This window comes from Aedes albopictus, chromosome 2 (genome assembly GCF_035046485.1).
Source record: "Aedes albopictus strain Foshan chromosome 2, AalbF5, whole genome shotgun sequence".
Taxonomy (NCBI): domain Eukaryota; kingdom Metazoa; phylum Arthropoda; class Insecta; order Diptera; family Culicidae; genus Aedes; species Aedes albopictus.
The window spans coordinates 199,307,053-199,326,862 of NC_085137.1; the positions used below are offsets into that span (position 1 = coordinate 199,307,053).

Sequence of the window (19,810 nt, forward strand, 5' to 3'; positions counted from 1 at the left end):
ACGAATGAAAAAATGAGAATGTCAATCTTCACTTTCAATCTTCGAATTTTTTACTGTCATTATTGTGTATTCAGTTCAAAGTTGGATTATCCCGACTGTTTGTGAAACTGTTCAGAACAGTCGTCAAATATCGAGGGGGTTCTCGATGTATTCTATAGAAATCGATCAATCAGCAAATTGGTTTTAAGCACATCATTATTCCAAACATTCAGGTCCTATGAACATCAAACATAGGTAATTATCTTGGTTATTATGTAAATTGCCTTTATTACACCTTATTTTAGAAAATACAAAACATTTATCGCGGAAAAAAATCCTCACAAATTCATTAATTGATAAACATTGCATCTGAACACCCCCCGACTTTCGCGCCAAAAAGCTGGCGGCTTGGCTGCCGGCAACAGCTGATCAAGGAATCAGTTGGCGCCCGGTCAGCTGTCCTTGTTTCACCAATTGAATGTTTTTAGATACGCGTTTGCGCGCGAAATCTTTCTCGCTCATTTCTGTTGTCAAATCCGTCAGCGACCGTTTGAAACGTCGACTGTTTCAAACGGTCGTAAACAGTTTGGAACTGGACGGTCAATATCCGGGCATTGCCAAACGATGCTGGGTCATTAGGCCAAAGGTCATGAGGCCGAATGGTTATTGGGCCGAATGGTCATTAGGCCGAATTGTCAGTAGGCCGAATGGTCATTGGGTCTTCTTCTTGCCGTTACGTCCCCACTGAGACAAAGCCTTCTTCTCAGCTTAGTGTTCTATGAACACTTCCATAGTTATTAACTGAGAGCTTCCTCTGCAAATGACCATTTTGCATGTGTGTATCGTGTGACAGGCACGATGATACTTTATTGATGCTGAATCTACTGATATTTTACCCATGATTTTTTTCCTTCTATTAAATATAGGCTGTTCTTTCTAGTATCATTGCTAAAATAGTTTTTGGCGCTATATTCAATTCATAAATTTTTCCTTCTTTAAAACTTAGGCTATTCTTTCTAGTTTTATTGTTAAATTAGTTTTTGGCAAAAATTGTTGGAAAAGGTAAAAACAACGGCTAAATTTCAATTCGTCCTGATGACCATTCGTCCTGATGACCATTCGGCACAATGACCATTCGGCCTAATGACAATTCGGCCTAATGACCTTCGGCTAATGGCCTTCGGCCTAATGACCTTCGGCCTAATGACCTTCGGCCTAATGACCCAGCATCGTTTGGCAATGCTCGGATAATGACGCCTCCAGAGCGCTACGCTCGGCCCGAGGTACACAACACTTCCCAAGTAACCAGTAAGCATTTAAAATTTCCTGCAGCATTATAGTGTCTTGTACCATTTGGGCAGGTGTACCTATTTTGGGCACTTGCCACTATAACGAAGTCAATTACAAACCGATTGATTTGAATTTTTGTTAAGAGTTAGGCACGTGCAGTATCTAACTCTATACAAAAAATCGAATCAATCGGTATGAAATAGACTTAGTTATAGCGGCAAGTGCCCAAAATAGGTACACCTGCCCAAATGGTACAATACCCTAGTTGCCTTTATGACAAGGCATTTAATGCTAATTGGCCGTATATACACCTATAGTGCTACCCAACAGCAGGTTTTGGCAAAATAACGGGCTGTCTGAGTGCAACACCTTCAGGAACGCCGTATCAAAATGTCAAAGAAGCGTAACGCCTCGTCGAGCAAAACAAAACAAAAATAGATTTACGTCTGCTTCTCCCTCTCTCGACGATCCCGCTTCCTCCACACTCCAGCTGATTTAGGTGGTTTTTTTGCTTGTTTTGGTGTTATGGGGGTTTGAACTTACAATCCGGTGATTATTCAACCATGTTTTCTGCTCAAGCTGCTGCTCCACCCTCCAGGATACGCTGCAGTAGGTCCGATGACGTGCGCTAGTTTATTTTATTATTTTATTTTTATTATTTATTTTATTATTATAAAGTATGGTTGGGAAACAGTTTCCGTTCCGACACTCAAAATATGTTTTCAAAGAGAAATTTCATAGTGTGTAAAGCGTTTCCAATCCCTCTTCCATCAATTATGATTCCCTCTTGCGAATAATTTTATGATCCATCTATTTGGTGCACATTTTCCGACAAAATTAGGTGGGGTTATTTCTCGATGGCAATGTTTCCCAATCCAAACCAGCAGCAGCAATGTTTGCTTCGGAGCTTTTGGAAGAATAAGGGAAAAACGAATAAGCAACTCAGTTGTCCAAATATGTAAACAAAAGCATAGACTCTGTAAGAGAGAGGCAGAATGTGCTATCAAATGCATAACATATCTACCATACTCTTTGCTCTTAGCACTTGTAGAGCAGTTGAACAGCATTCTGAATGCTTCCCAGCGAAAACACCCCAAGAAGTTGAAATGCTGATTAACAGCCGAAAGCTTTTGAATAGCATAGCTTCTGCTGATTCAAGGCAGCTATGCATTCGCAATAAGGCAGCAAGCAGTTCAAATGCTTAATATAGTCTGCTGTACAGCTTATTCAAATGCTTAGTGATTAACTGGGTTATGACTATTACAGGGCCCATATAGCCGAGGCGGTAAACGCTCGGGTATTCAGCACGACCATGCTGAGGGTGACGGGTTCGATTCCCGGTCGGTCCAGGATCTTTTCGTAAAGGAAATTTCCTTGACTTCCTTGGGCATAGAGTATCTTCGTGCCTGCCACACGATATACACATGCAAAATGGTCATTGGCAGAGGAAGCTCTCAGTTAAAAACTGTGGAAGTGCTCATAGAACACTAAGCTGAGAAGCAGGCTTTGTCCCAGTGAGGACGTTACGCCAAGAAGAAGAAGAAGAAGACTACCATCATTTCATGTTATACAACATACCTTTGAATGTAATGAATAAAGTTCAACGTTGTTACGTCACGCTACTAATTCCCATTTTAAACATAGGTATATGTATTCCTAATGAAAACTAACTGTTCAACAGATGAAACTTATTGGAAATTTTACAAGGAATCCGAATATGTACAAATATTTAAGAGTTTACGGTCGAATTTACGAGTTCCAGTTGAAAATCTGACAGAAAAGGTGTCAAAACGTTGTAACGTCACGGTAAAATGTGTCCAAAACATCCGCCTAGATTTCTTAGAGATGCTAAGAAATATTTCTTTAAAGTATTCTAGAATTGACTAGACATTTATCAGAAAATCAGCAAAACTTATTTTTTTTAAATGTACTTTGAGCATATGTTACTATTGTTCGCTTCATGAATACCACACTGTTAAAATGGACACAAAAACCGAGACTGTTATTTACAGTTTCACATTAGCGTCAGCGTCGGTACATTCGATTCAGCAACAGTTTCTTTACGACGTACGCCTTACCTACACTATAAAAGAGAAAAGAAATCAGAACAAATTACCTCTTGACAGTACCACATCGGGCTCTTGCACAGCGTTACGACCGAGAGGTTTTGCAGCCGGTTCATCCAAACGACACTGACCTCGGTCTGGGACACCCAGGCTGCACTGGTGAAGTAGTGTTCCCTGCAACGGCAAATAAATAAAGAACGGACACAATCCGGGTGAGAACCAAACAGTGAACCAACATGCTTCCACCGATTGTCCCTTTTTGGGGGCACGGCGGCACGCGGAGGAAAAACTAACTGAAACGAGATAAATTAGTTTCCCGGGATCCGGCTGATTGGGATCGGCCCAGTTGGTCCTGGTGTTGGCGGATAGAGATGTTACTTTTGATAGGGTTGAATTTTTGTCGTGCTGGAGCAACGGATGAGGTGCGGTGGTATGACGACGTCGAAAGTATTTGGTAACTTGTTTGCAACCCACAATAATGACGACGACGACGACTATGGCGATGACGATAACAAAAGCGATCGGAAACAATGTGGAAAGTTTTCGTTTAGCAGGATCGGTCGATAATTGGCGGGGGAGGCGGTTTACTAGTTGTTGCACTGCCGGGACTCTGGCAGTTACGTAAAGTTTCACAATAAGCTCGGTTCAACGATAAGTTTTAATTTTATTAAGGCTATATAGATATTTGCCTAGAGTTTTCAATAGATACTACAAATACGGCAAAACTTTGAAATCAATATTTGGACGAAAAGTATAGCATAGCAGTTCGAATTGCCTTGCATCCTGCGTACTTGGCTCATTATGTGCCCTTCTTATTCGGCCAAATATTTAATCGCAATTTTATTATTATTAATTATTATTATTGGCTCTTTATTATGGGGATTTTCAGCCCGAGGCTAGTTCATCCCCGTTTATTATTAATTTATTTTATCCTAATCCTTGAAAATTTCCCGCTGCGGAATGAATTATGTTTCTGGTAGAGTTTTCGTGCTATCTGAGAATGGTATAACGGTTGCTTTTCATCTCAATGAATTAACCTAATCGATAGAAATCTGATCTTAATTTTAAAATCCGCTAAAACCTTCTATAGTACTATAGGGGAAATCTGTCTGGTGTTTTCTCTCAATGCTTATTTGTTTTTAAGTTATTTAACTTAAATTTTCCACAACGGGTTTACAAATCCTAGGTCACTCCACTTTTATTACCCTTCACTCGTGCAAAGCAACTCAAACCGCAAACCACGCAGCCTTTGGCCTCTGGCCTGAACCAACAAAACCCGCAGATTAAATCTATCCAACTTGGTAAAACTTCCATTGAATCACTAGGGAGTTTTACCTTCCTGATTTTCTTTTCAACTCCGAACCAATCGCCTTCTACAAAACCCACAAGGAAACTCAGACTGCATCGTCGCCATCATTGTTTTACCGTAGTAAGGGCCACGCAAGACAAACACCCAGTCCGGGAGTCAAACGGAAAATAAACGACCACCAGAGGGGCGAGTAAGAAAGAAAGCGTAAAAATCACTTACTGATTCACGAGGATCGGTGGTGGCGTTATATCTCTGGTTCGTATGCTCTTGGGGTCGGCCAAATCGGCAACTTTCAGCGTGATGGTGGGATTCTTCGTTCCCGGCTTGGGATACCTGTAGGATGAAATAGAGAAAGTGGAAAAGAATGGGCTAACTTTTATGCGAGAGGTGCCAGAAAGTTGTGGAAATGAGATATTCCTGAGGACGGGAATGAAGACGTTGGATTACACTAGTTTACACAATAAAACGAAAGTCGTGAACTTCTGTCAACGACCAAAATTTTTGAAGCATAATTTAGCGCTGATTTCGAAACCGTGCTTCAAAAAATTTAAAGTAGAACAGTTTTTGAGTTTTTGCTCAATATCGAGTTTTACAACTTTTTAAAATATGGAATTTAATAAAATTCAAATATCTTCCGTTCTGTTCAACCAATTTCAAATCTTTTTCCATAAAATAAAAGCTGAATATAATACCATTCGATCATCTGAATACAGGTTTTGCATCAGATTGATGAAATTCAAGATATTGGCGAGTTTTGGGGACAATCTCCTTGAATTTTAGCAAATTTTCCAAAAATATATGAAGAAATGTATTTTTTTCAATAAGAAAAATATAATTTAAAAATTCTTTCTCATCGTTTATTTGACATATGTGTAGGCGAGTAAAAAATTCAGCTCAATCGGAGCATTTATTATGGAGAATGAGATATGTGAAGTGAGCGACTTTGCTTAAAAATAAAACAAAAATCGATTTCAAATCATCAACCTTGTATGGAAAGTCGAAAAAAAATCCACTCTACTGTAATTTTTTTCCTTTGCGTTTTCGAACTCAGGGCGTGATTCTACACCAAAAACGATCATCAGCTTACCGAGTTCAAAAACGCTGTAAACTAGTGTTATTAATATAGGGTCTGGCTCTTTGCGCAGATGATGTCGACACGTCAGCCAAAGACAGAATGTGGTCAATCTTTTGGGGTCCAAAGGGAGTTCTTTCGCTTGGTCTTATAGTAATAAAAACATTTATCTATCATATATGACATTGGAAATTACACAGGGAAACAAAAATTAACGTTTGGTTTGTCTCAAATGCAAACATATGAGACTCTCTGACAAACTTTGGGTCTTGCCCGGGATTTCCCGGGACAAAAATCCCGGGATATCCCGGGATCTGAAAAATCCCGAATCCCGGGATATTTTTCAGAAATTCCCGGGATTTCCCGAAAATAAAAAAAAATGGCAATACTAAAACAAATCTTTTCACTTTGAAATCTGCTCTTTGTCAATGTTTTTTTTTCTCCATCCAATTCTACGCGGTATAGTTTATTTCTACTTAAATCAAGTTTAGATAAAAGTCCAACTAATTAAACCAAAGATATTTTGGCTGAATTTGTCATTCATTTTCATTTTTTTTTTTACTTATTCGTTTATTCGGAAGGCTCGGGCGCCACATGGGCATAACTGAGCCGAAATCTTTTGTTTTTACATTAATTTTACATTTTACAATTTATTACTGCCTTTCCATTTTTCATTTATATGGCGTTACATTACAATTATAATCAAGCTGAATCAACAGACAGAATATCGGAATGTGAAATAAAATGATTTATTTTAAGCTAGATTGTTCTGGTAGTATTCTTGGAATTTATGACAATGTTCAACATTTTTACAATATGTGAAATATGTTAACTGTTGCAAATATTTTTAGATGTTTCTAGAGTTATCCCTTAAGAATACTGTGTTGTTATATAATATTCAACATGAGGAAACATATGAGGAAAATTCGCAGAATTTTCAAAAGAAAACTGATAAACAATCCCTAACCTCTGCAGGACTTAGACAATCTTTGAAATATTTGTTGACGATTTCGTAAAGATATTCGTTGAGACATTTTGTTTTAAAGTCCAGGCGAAATTTTCTGCGGAGCTCATTTCAACAATCACTAGAGATAATACAAGTGATAATTTTGACGAAATTTCTAAGAGAAATCAGTAATATATTTACAAGAAGGAACAACACACCGTTTTTAGATCTTCTGAGGAAATTTATGTGATGATTTATGGTAAAAAGAGCGATATCGAATCGCAAAAAAAAGTAAAGCGAATCGTACAATAAAATCGAAGAATATAATTTAATACCATATAATACTCGCGTTGAGTATCATACAGGCGTATCTACAATGATCGATTTCTCTTCATCGACTATCACTTCGGATTATTCCGGGAAATACGACCAATATTCGGATGATCTCTCGGTTTGTTTCAGTAAATAACGACTAGGACTAGCATCTAAAACAACAAAAACAACAGAAAATGATTTGCTGGCCAAGTTATTAACCAAAGAGAAAATCGATCATTGAGATACGCCCGTATGATACTAAACGCGAGAATAGGATTAATAGAAATATAAAAGTTGTTGTAAAAACCACAAAAAAAAACATCTGAAGAAATTGTTAAAGTTGTCATCTTGCCAAATAAATCGGAAAAAAAGATCAATGGACTTTCGGGATAGAAATGTTGAAATGGAAATCATAAATAAATTTTCGAAAGAATTTTATAAGGATTTTTTTGAAGATATTAATATCAGTTTAACAAGAAGTTTGTTGAGAGGGTCTGTCTTGAATTATTCAAGATTTTTTCCACAGTTTCTTCAATGTATTTCACTAAAAAAACTAATCGAAATTCTAGAATGTTAACATGAATGTTTCTTAAAGAAAAAAAAAACAAAATGCGGACAAATAATATCTTAAGAAGTTGCCGTTTGAAATTTTTAAATCACCATTCTGACACTGCTATTTTAACTCTGTCATAAAATTCTAACACAGAATTCATTCACGTCTCAGGGTAAATAATAAGGGATTACTCTAGAAATATCATCAAGTTCTGTCAAAAAATTCCTTCGGATAAGTAAGGCAGAAGTTAACTTATAGCCCAAGTTAACCTATTGCGGAAGAAGATGAACTTTATTTGAAAATTTTCAAATACCTTTGAATGTCTCCAACTGCCCTCACACAATCAAATGTCTATGAAATATGTAATTTCTTTCGAATATAATGGTTATTAATTGATCGAATTTAATTAAAAGTGCTTAAGAAATCGTTCCATTGACTTTTTCATCGTTTTTTAGAAAACTTAGATTTTTCCCGGGATCCCGGGAAATCCCGGGATTTGGAAAATAAAAATCCCGAATCCCGGGATTTTTTTTCAGTCCGGGAAACAAGACCCTCTAATGGGAACACTCACTTGGAAAGAGTTACACTCAGTTGCAGTTTTCTCAACTCAAAAGCGTGCAGTCAAGAAACGATGTATGGACGACTTTTACCTAGTGATTTTGTCTAAAACTTTGCCGAATAGAGCAAGGGTCGCACACGCATACCGAAGTCGTGAAGGAGTTGCGAAGGCAACTCTCCACGAGGTGAATGTAAATTACACTCACCTCGTGGAGAGTCGCTTTCACAGCTCTGTCACGACCTTGGGATTCGTGTGCGACCCTTACTCTATTCGGCAAAGTTTTAGGCAAAATCACAAGGCAAAAGTCACCCATACATCGTTTCTTGATTGCACGCTTCTGAGCTGAGAAAATAGCAAGTGAATGTAAATCGTTGCAAGTGAGTGTTCCCATCCCTGCCCCCCTCCCTCCTCCGTAACGCTGTTTTGTATGAAAACCCGAAATTTCTAGTATGGGTCGTAAAGCTCGGCCATACTTCCTCCTCCCCCTCGAGCGTTACGTAATTTGTGGACGGCGCCTTATGGCATTTAAGATATTCATATTAAAAACTCATCGGATTTGTTAAAGAATTTTTGGCAAGACCCGATATTTTTATAAATATTTTTTTATCTGCCCCCACAAAATGCAAAATCCAGGCAAAAATTGTTGAAGGGGGGGGGGGGGGTGAGGAGTCAAAAAGTGAAAATTAAATTTGTATCAGCCTTATTATTATTATTATTATTGTCTTTAATAATGAGGTTTTCAACCCTAGGTTGGGCCTCAAGGATGTTGTATATGTCCTTATTTTAGTACGCATTTGTAATGTTCCACTATGAATGTTATGTTAATGTGCATTTACAGTGCTTCATTATTTTTTGTAATATCTTTTCTCAAGCTTGTGGTTCTTGCTGATTTCTTTTTCCCAAGTATTTTTTGGATTTTTTAAATTTTTTGCTAATTTTTTCAATCATATTTTAGTGCTTGTTGAAATTTATTATTATTAACTTTATTTACGAGGCTTTCAGCCCTAGGCTGGTTCGCCTCGGGACCGCTTATTGAAATATTTTTTTTTTTAGAAATTCCTTCCAAGAAACATCCTGTATTTTTTTTGACAAAAAATACTCCAAGAACTCTTCTAATAAATCTTCAGACATTTATCCAGAACTATCCGCATTAATCATTAAAAAATACTTTTAAAAATTCTCCTAGAAATTTTTTAAGATTGCTCAAAAAGTTTTCCACATATTTTCTGATGTTTTTTTGCCAAATTTAGAAATTTATTCAATTATTTTTACATGAACTTCTTAATAGATTGCTCCAGGAACTTGGTTAAGGAATCCTTCCAGAAAGTTTCCCAGGAACTAATTTGTGAATCCTTCCGCGGATTCTTTCTAAAGGTCCTCTACTTAAGATTTCCTTCTTATTTTTTTCATTAAAGATTTTTCTAAGAATTCTAATTAGGATCCGTACAGTTCTCTTTCCATATATTCCTTCCAAAACTCGCCCAAACATCATTTTTTGAAAGTTGATGGAATTCCCCACAAACTTCTTTAGACATTGTGGGAAGTTCCAAGCATTTATCTAGGATTATTTTGAAAATCCTACTAGAATGCTTTCAAAGATTTCTTCAACGGTTCAACAGTGGTGTTCAACACCAGAAAAATTTACAGGGATCTTTCCAGGAACTCGTCCAATAATTTCATAAGGAATTCCTAGAAAAATATATGAAAGATTTTTCAGAGAAAACGATACCATTACAAGAATTTCTACAGAAATCCTGAAAAGAATTTCTGAAGGAGTCCATGAAAGAGTTCTTTAAGGATTTCTCAGAAGAATTCCTCGATTTTTTTCTGAAAAAAAAAACGAAGGAATACTTGGTGAAATCTTCGAAGGAATCTTTGGAGAAATCCTCAAAAGAAATTCTGCGAGATCCTTGGGAGAATACCAAATAAAATTATTGAAGAAAAAAATCCAGAAGGCATCAGTGGACGAACTTTTGCATACATCTATGGGATAGTTCTTCATCAAATGCTTGGAAGATTTCGCAAGAAATAATGGAAACGATTTAGGATTTTTTCACACCCTGAAGGAATCATTGTGAGATTTTCTGGAGGAACCATTTTAATATTTCCTGCAGAAATCCTCGGATGAATTTCTGGGGAAATTCTTGGAAGAACTCCTGTAGGAATCCTTTAAATATTCCCTGGAAGAATCCTTGGAAGAGTTCCTGGAGGAATCCTTCTAATATTCTCTAGATGATTTACTAGAAGAATTTTTGGAGGAATCCTTGAAACAAATGCTGGAGGAATCCTTTGAAGGCTTTCTGAAGGAATCCTCTTATAATTTTCTGAAGGAATCCTTTTATTATTCTCTTGAGGAGTTCTTGGAAGAGTTTCTAAAGAAATTCATTAAAAAATGCCTGAAGGAATCCTTTAAATATTCCCTGGATGTATCTTTGGAAGAATTTTTTGAGGAACCCAAGGAAGAATTCCTTTAAGGAATCCTTGGAAGACCTTATGGAGGTATCCAAATAATAATATTTATAATATTTTCTGAAGGAATCCGTGGAAGAATTTCTGGAGGAATTCTCGGAAGAGCTCTTGAAGACACTGGCGTAGCCACGGGGGGGTTTTAGGGGTAATCCCCCCCCCCCCAGAGCCAAAATTTGTGGAACAAATTTTCAGTATTAAGCGCTTTGCGACGAAAAATTTTTTCGGCTGCGCCGCTATTTTCTAACTACGATTACAATTACTCATTACTGCTTACAAAATGAAAGTGTCAAATCAAAAAAGTTATCATTGACCGTTGAAAACCCCTCCCAGAGACAATTTCTGGCTACGCCACTGCTTGAAGAAATTATGTTTTATTCCGTAGAGGAATTACTGAAAGAATTATAGAATGAATTGTTCGAAGACTTTCTGGAGGAATGCTCTTAATACTTCCTATAGTGGCAGTTGAAGGAATTTTTAAAGGAATCCTTAGGAGGATTCCTGAAGGAATCCTTTTAATATTCTCTGGAGGAATCATTGGATAAGTTTTTGGACGAATCCTTGGAAGAATTTCTAGAGGAATTCCTGGGGGACTCCTTGGAATATTTCCTGGAGAAATCTTTTTAACATTTCCTGGGCATTCTTGGAAAAAAATCATGAAGGAATTCTTTCAACATTAACTGGAGGAACCATACAAATATTTTTATAGAACTTTTGGAAGAATTCCTGAAGGAATCCTTGGAAGTCTTCCTGGAGGATTCCTTTTAATATTCCTTGAAGGAATCGTTTGATAAATTTCTAAAGAAATTCTTGGAAAAATTCCTGAAAAATACCTTGAGTAATTATTGGAAGAATTTCTGAAGGAATCTTCATAAAACATCCTAGTAAAGGTATTTTTTAATACTTCCAGGATAAATCAATAATAAAATTCCATGAGGTATCCTTGCAAGAATTACTGAAAGAATTTTTGGAAAAATTCTTTGTTGAAGAATTCACGGAAGAATTCTTTGTTGAAGAGTTCACGAAAAAATCCTTTTCAGACATGGAGTAATCCCTGCAAAAAAATCAGGAGAAATTCTCTAATACTTCCAGGAGAAGTCATTGTAAGGTATGTTGAGAAATCCTTGGAAGAACTCCGAAAGGAATCCTTAGAAGAATGCTGAAAGAAGTTTTTCGGAAATTCTTGGACAACTGCATGGTAGAATTCCTGGAGAAATCCTAGAAATCGTTTTCAGAAAAACCCTTGGATAAAAGCAGAGAAATCTTTGGAAAATGTTTCCGAAAAAATCCTTGGAAAAACTTCCAGAAAACAGAAAGAAATCTCCTTTGGAGCGGACCTGGTGTGATCGTTAAAGCAAGTGACTGTTACGCCGAGGGCCTGGGATCGAATTCCGCTCCCGACAAACTCACAAAATGTGAGTTCTTCATTCGGAAGGGAAGTACGCTGTGGGTCCCGAGATGAACTAGCCAAGGGCTAAGAATCTCGTTGATACATATAAAAAGAAAAGAAAGAAATCTTTGAAGAATTCTTGGAGGAGTCTGGATTGCAAGTTTCGACTGGGTGATTGTTGACTTTTTGAAATTTTCAGCTCTCAGGCCAACAAGTTGCGCTGATTTATCTTTTATTATCGTCAACGTTTCCGTCTGGCTCTTCGACCATCTTCAGGGCTCGATACACAAATCAAGAGGTCACACGAATTTAGACAATTTTCAAAGATTCGGGTTGTAAAGGGTCCAATAACTGGATCGAAACGTTGGCGATGATAGAAATAAATCAACGGAATTTGTTAAACTGATAGCTGAAAATTTAAAAAAAAAACTAGGAGATGTCTTTTGGTAAAAATCATATCCTGGAGCTTCTAAGTTATTTGAAAAGATTGAAAAGATTCTATTCTTTTGACAATTGCCGAAAAAGTGCTTGGAAGAGCTTATGATTCATTCTAAAGTAGAATTCCCGGTGAAGTCCTTGAAATAACTTGTAGAAAAATTCTCAAAAGAAACCTCTTGGATATATTTTGAAGAAATTTTGCTATATTGGAAAAGAATCTGTATAAATCCTCTGAAGAGTTACTGGGCAAAGGCATGAAAGAAAATCCATGGGATGAATTCGTGGAGAAATCTTTAGAAAATGTATTGGAAGAAACCTAGGAGAAATCTTTGGGAGAATTTGCAAAAGAAACATTTAGAATTCAGGACACACAATGGTAAAAACTCTAACATGAATTATTCGGAGGTTTACCGTTCTGCGCCGTTTGATTTTTGTTATCCTTCCTCTATTTCTAACAATTTTAGCTTGCGGCTTTAAGGTAAAACTGGATACATTTTCTCATTTTTTGATTTTTTTTGTTTTAATTTTTTAATAAATAACGGAGCAATATTTTCACAGATGGAGGGAGAATCAGTGTATCTCCTAACTTCACTACACTCTGTATAATCGAAAAAAAAAAATGGCACTGGTTAAAAAAAATTGGGCACATGGATGACGGCAAACGAAAGGTACGCGTATTCAGATAGAACTGAGCTTAAGGCGAAACTGGAAGCATTTCCTCACTTTTTGGTTTTTGATTTTTTTTTTATTAAAAAACGAATCAATATTTTCAAAATCGGTTTTCGTACACATAAAGAGGTTGGATCAAGGTATCTTCTGATTTTTTTTTCGTAGTGGAAAATGTTTTTCGTTTTTGCAGAAACCATTTTTGAACTAAATTTCACAAAAAAATAGTTTTTGAAAAAATGGAAAACTTTTTCATCACGAAAAAAATTCAGAAGATACATTGATCCATACTCTACATATGTACGAAAACCGTTTTTGAAAATATTGCTTCGTTATTTAAAAAAAAAAATCAAAAACTGAAAAAATGAGGAAATGCTTCCAGTTTCGCCTTAATCTGTCGTATCGTTGTAGGTTGAAAACCTCTATGAAAAAGCATTTTACTGTTGCTTTTTACATTTGTTCCTTTGAATAATACTCTTTTTCCTTTGACATTATTTGTTTTTGCTGTGTACATTCTTCAATAACGCAACAAGAGATTCCACCATCTCGCTGAATTCCAGAGTTTGGCCTAATCTGGCGGTTCTGGTACAATTCAACCATTACAACATTTACAAGCCTCCATCATGTTGATTTATGTAGAAACGCTTCCCCTCAGTGGATGACGATGACTATTCAATTCAATTTAAATTCAATCTCTGTGCAGTTGTCAACTAATTTCCACTGCGATTACATCGCTTGACGATAAATCACAGGCCAATTTATTATTTAGTCGCTTAGCAAGGACAAGCTGCCGAACACTGTCTGCAATATTCATGCCCTCCGCTTCATTCAGTTAGTAGTAGGTACATAAAGTTTAGAATTGAATTAAAACAATACACCAACCTTCATACCACCCCCGCCCGTTCCGTCAAGCGGAGCCCTGTTGTGGTGCCGATCCCCAGATTTCTCCTCGCTCATCATATAATTAGTAGAGTCAACAGCACTTTACGCTCCCGGTATGGCTGCATAATGAATAGATTTATGGTTTTATCTTCCCGGTCCTAGAAATATATAGGAGGTGCCGAGCGAATCCTGTCGGAACGATTCACCCGAAATCCAGTGCACTTCCGGGGGGAGGGTGGATAACCGGAAGAGAAAACTATTTCGTTCTTCAGGCGGATACACCCCGCCGCCCTTTGGGTTAATAGAATACACTATACAGAATGGATAACTGAAAAGGTCGAAATTCTGTTTTCCCCCAGCAACGCAGATATGAATTGAAAACTTGTCTAACGACTTCCGGGCTAGCTGACAGCGGTTTTCCGTAGCAGGATCGACGAAACTTTTGCAATTTCGGTAATCCTGGTTATCGAGAAGAATGTTATGGATAGTTTAGCACAGTGATTCTCAGGTTGAAGCTTATCGTGGGCCAAATTAAAGATTTGCGTCTCAACCGCGGGACGCAGAATAGAATTGATTGTTCGAATATAAAACAATCAGAATAACAATCATCATAACCAATGAAGTAATAAAAAGAGTGTTTTAAATTGTTTACCACAGCAGTTTTAGAATTTGAAAATCATTGTTTTTTTTGGTATAGGCACTGTCACGCATTTCGATACTTATGACCATTGAAAACGTGTTGCAGCAAAGATTGTTATGAATCAGGCTGATTTTTTTTTCAAAATGTATTGATTATTCGTAAAAAAAAACTATTAGAAAGTATTCATGTTTTCATTCAGAATTGAAATTTATCACAAATAGAACATATTTGTCTAATATGAAGCATAGAAAAATTATTTATTATCTAAGAGTCACTTCAAGAAAAATCTCTGAGGAACTACTAGGAGAAATATTTGAGATACTTTCAAGAATTTATTGTATGAATTGTGCTAGTCTTAAAGAAATGAAAAAATAATCTCTGGGCGAATCCCCCAACAAAGTCATGAAAGATTTGCTAGATATTTCGCGAGATAAAACTGGATGGATCTTCTTGAGGAATCAATCGTAAAATTCCTGAAGAACTTTTTGAAAGAACTCCAATAGAGTTTATTGGTTGATTTCTGTGGGAATTTATAGAAGAATAGCCGAAGTAATCCTAGGAGGTATGTTTTCGAGAATCTTTGGGGGAATTACTGATATTAGCTTTAAAGGAACTCACGTAGAAGTCCTCGTTAAATTTCCAAAAGTATTCTAAAAAAATGTGCGGAAATTGTCTAAAACTGAAAAAAATTGTGAATGAAATGATGGAGCAATTTTCGATAGAGTGCTGAAAAAAAAACCTTAGAGAATCTTCCAAAGAGTTAGTTGGGAAACACCTGAAGAAATCTTTTGCGAAATTTATGAAGGCATTACTGAATGAATCCCTGAAGCAATTTTTTAAAATAAGATTTGAAGTTATTCTTGGATGATTTTTTTAAGAAACCATTAAAGGCCAATCTCCTAATAGTATTGTAGGTGAAACTCTTGGAATACTTTACAAGAGTCCTGAAAAAACATGTGACAAGCACATGATTGCATCCTTGCAGGAAACTCTAAGAGGGCTTTTGAAAAAAAAACAGCCTGTTAAAATCCATAAAGAAAACACCAGAAAAATAAATGGAGGAATTCTTATAAGACTGAATTCTACAGCCGTCAAGTTGGAGAAACACTTGGTGAAATCCTTGCAATAACCTTTAAAGTACACTTCATGGTATTCTACCCAATAGCACCTTATTTTATAACTTTAAGGATCCTAAAACACATTCTGAAACACTTCTTGAAGACAACGGGTAAACACATTTTTTTTAGTAATTGCTTAAGAATTAGTGGAACTCCTGGGAGAATTTCTCAAGAATTCTCAAGATATTGAAGAAACTCCTGAATGCATCTTTGAAGAAATTCCCGAAGGAAGTCCTGGAGAAATACTTAAAAACGAAACATTGAAGCATTTTTTGAAAAGCTCCATGAAGAATATCTGAATGACACCTTGGTGCTATCGCTAAAAGGATATTTTAAGTGGCTTAAATGAATCCTAGGAACAATTCCTAAGAAATTCTTCACAGAAACTAGGGAGGAATTCTTATCGAACTTCCTGGAGTCTTCTTATGTTGTCATTGAAAGAAGTTTTTGAAGAATATTTGGAGAGGTTTTTAAAGGAGTTTTAGGAGGAACATCTGTTGAAATTCTTGAACATTTTCAAAAATATCTTTGAAGGAAAATAAATCGTAAAGGGAAACTTGGAATCGTCCTGAATCATTGTGGAAATTTCGAAAGGAATTTTTCAATTAATTTCTCAAGAAATTCTTAAAACGACTAGGTAGCGACTTATTTGAGATATTCCTGAAAGATTCGGTGGATGAATCTCATACAGACTCTGTGGGAAAATTCCTGAAGCGAATTGAAAAACTTGAAGATAGCCCTGCAGATAATTCCAGGAAGAAACTGTTTAACCTTCATCCAGCCAACGTACATTTTCCACCTTCAGAAAAGCACAAAAATGGTCATAAAATTTTCACAACTTCCCGAAAAATTCTTCTAGTTTATGATGCCGGGGACATGGGTGCCTGCCCAGTCAACCAGTGATCGCATAAGATGTTGCATAAGACGATAAAGTGGAGGCGATATGCGTACATTTTACATGCGCCTAAATGGAGGCATGCACGCATATGGCCTCCACTTTATCATCTTATGCAACATCTTATAGGATTTCTGGTTGTCTGGGTGGTCCACATGGTTCCGGAGTTATTCCGGATTGTCTTGGGGTACCAAAATTGGCCACATACATTGCGCAACTTATATCTCAAGATCCCGATGAGGTAGAAGTATAGTGTCTTCGGCGAATTTGTTCATCAGGTTAAGAGCAAACTGGTAACGGCGTCAAAAATGTTCAAACCCTCATATCTCAGAAACCTTATAAGATAGAATGATGCTGTCTTCGGCAATATTCTTCAACAAGCTCAGAACTATCTGATAGTAAAGTCTTTGGTTTGGCATTTATCCGCTAGGTGGCGCATTGTGTTTGAAAATTTCAAACACGTATATCTCGATACCCTAATGAGGTACAAGCATGCCGTTTTCAGCAAAGTTGTTCAGCAGGCTAAGAACTATCTGGCAATGGCGTCTTTGGTTCGCGAATCGTCCGCTAGGTGGCGCCAGGGTAATAAATCTTCATACTTCTATATCTCAGAATTCTGATAAGATAGAATGATGCCGTTTTCAACAAAGTTCTTCAGCAAGCTAAAACTGTCTGATAGCTGAGTTTTTGATTCGTGATTTATTCGCTAGGTGGCACCTTATGTATCATATTTAAACACGTATACCTCGTTACTGTAATAAGCTAAAAGCATGGTGTTTTCTGTAAAATTGTTTGGCAGGTTGAGATCTATCCTGCAATGGCGACGCCAGGTGACACAAGCAATCAAAACATCTGGACAATTTTATCTCAAATTGTTCCAAAATTCAAGAGGAAGTAAGACGTATGTGGTCGTGGTGTGCTTGGTTCTGATATTATTCGATAGGTCCCGTCTAGTATAAAGAAAATATTTGAGTAAACACCCTAATGGACAAGAAGTATTCCATTTTCAGCATAGCTGTTCAGCAAGCTAAGAGCCATTTGGAATGATAGTAGACGGTCGAGTACGGTGGTACAAGAGAGAATACTTTAACACCGTCTTTGACCCCCTGCAAACAAATTTTGTCGCCCTACAATATTGCTTCTTTTGCTCAGTTGTTTCTTCCGGGAATGTCTCCGGGAGTTTCTATAGTAACACTTCCGGGATTTTTTCTGGGAATTTCCCCAGTAATTCCACCGGGAATTTTTTCAGGAAATCTTCCGGGAATTCTTCTAGGACATCGTCCAGAAGTTTCTCCGGGAAATCCTCTAGGAAATCCTCCGAGAATTCCTCCGGGGATTCCTCCGACAGTTTCCCCAGGATTTCATCTAGGACTTCCATCAGGAACTCCTTCGGCAATTTCTGCAGGAATTCTTCTGGGAATTTTTCCAGGAATTCCTCCGGACTTTTTAACAAGATTTGCTTCAAAAATTTCACTTAGAATTTCCCCAGGAATTCATCCATGAGTGCCTCCGAGAATTCTTTGAACTCCTCCGGGAATTTCTTTAGGAATTCCTCCGGGATGTTCTATAGGAAATCCTCCAAGAATTTCTCTAGGAATTTCTCCGGGAATTTTTCCAGGAGTTTTTCCCGGAATATATATCCGGGAATTTTCTAAGGAAAACTGTCGGTTTTATTTTTCAAGAAAATACTCTGGGAATTTCTCCAGGAATCTCTTCAGGAAGTCTTCCGTGATTTTTTTCTCACAAAACCCTCAAGAATTTCTCCCGTAATTCCTCTAGGACTTCTTTAACGAATACCTCCGAGAATTTCTCCAGAAATTCCTCCGAGAATGTCTCCGGGAATTTCTCCAGGAAATCCATCAGATATTGTTTTGGGAATTTCTTCTCAGGAATCTTATCTAGGAATTCCTCCTGTAATTTCTCCGGCAATTCCTCTTGAAATTTTCTTTAGGAAATCCTCCTTTCTGGGGGATTCCCCTCAGGAAATTCCTGGAAGAATCTCTGCAGGATTCCTTTGAGGGAATTCCTGGAAGAATCTCCGGGAGAATTCCTGGAGAAAAACCCGAAAGAATTCCTGGAAATAATCCCGGAAAAAGTCCTGGAGAAATTACTGAAGGAATCACCGAAGGAATTGCTGATGGGAGTCTTAGGAGAATTTCCCGGAGAAATTAGTGGAGAGAGTCGTGAAGAAATTCCTAGTGGAATTCCAGGAAAAATTTCTGAAGGATTTCCTGAATTTCCTAGGGAGAATTTCTAGAGACATTTCCGGAGGAATTCCCGGAGAACTTCCAGGCGGAATTTCTGGAGGAAACAAAACAGGAATTCCTAGAGAAATATCAGAGGAATTCCTGGAGAAATTCCCAGAGGAATTCCTGGAGAAATTCCCAGAGGAATTCCTGGAGAAATTCCCAGAGGCACTCCTGGAGAAATTCTCAGAGGGTTTTCTGAAAAAAAAAAAACACGGAAGATTTTCTGGAGAAATTCCCAGTGGATTTTTTTTTTAAGAAAAAACATAAGTTTTCCTGAAGAAATTCCCGGATGAATTCCTGGAAAACATTCTGGAGGACTTCCCGGACAATTTTTTGAAGAAATTTCCGAAGCAATTCCTGGCGGATTTCCTGAAGAAATTCCCGAAGGAATTCCCGGAGACATTCCTGGAGAAACTCCTAGAAAAATTCTCGGAGAAATCCAACCTGGAAAAAATCTTGAAAGAATTCCTAAGGAAAATCCCGGAGCAATTCATGGAGTAATTCCCGGACGAACTCATGGAGGTATTCCTGGGAAAATTCTCTGATGAAATCCAGAGGAATTCCTGGAGAACTCCTGAAGAAATTTCCAGATGAATTCCTGGGGAAATTACCGAAGGAATTCCTGAAGGAATCTCCGCAGGAGTTCCTGATGTGGGTCCTAGAGGATCTCCATAACAAATTTCCGGAAGAATTCCAAGAGACATTTCCAGAGGAATTCATAGAGAAATTCCCGAAGAAATTCCTGGAAAAATTCCCGTTAGAGTTCCCGGATGAAAAAACGGAGCAATATTGTGAGGTGACAAAATTTGTCTGCAGGGGGTCAAAGACGGTGTACCGCATAAACTAGCGAATAAATCACGTATCAAAGACTCAACAATCAGACAGTTTTTAGCTTGCTGAAGAACTTTGTTGAAAACGGCATCATTCTATCTTATCAGAATTCTGAGATATAGATGTATGAAGATTTATTATCCTGG

The 19,810-nt window shown here is 37.3% G+C and overlaps 1 protein-coding gene across 2 annotated transcripts in view; it reads right to left on the bottom strand.

The window, feature by feature from the left end:
- LOC109400281 (prolyl endopeptidase FAP) overlaps positions 1-19,810 on the bottom strand; it is a 447,684-nt gene that overhangs the window by 46,277 nt on the left and 381,597 nt on the right. For both annotated transcript variants that reach the window (XM_062850972.1, XM_062850971.1), the window contains exons 8-9: positions 4,864-4,977; positions 3,386-3,509 (exon numbers count right to left, since the gene is read on the bottom strand). In XM_062850972.1, the coding sequence (XP_062706956.1) occupies positions 3,386-3,509; positions 4,864-4,977 (238 nt within the window). The remainder of the gene's footprint in view (positions 1-3,385; positions 3,510-4,863; positions 4,978-19,810) is intronic.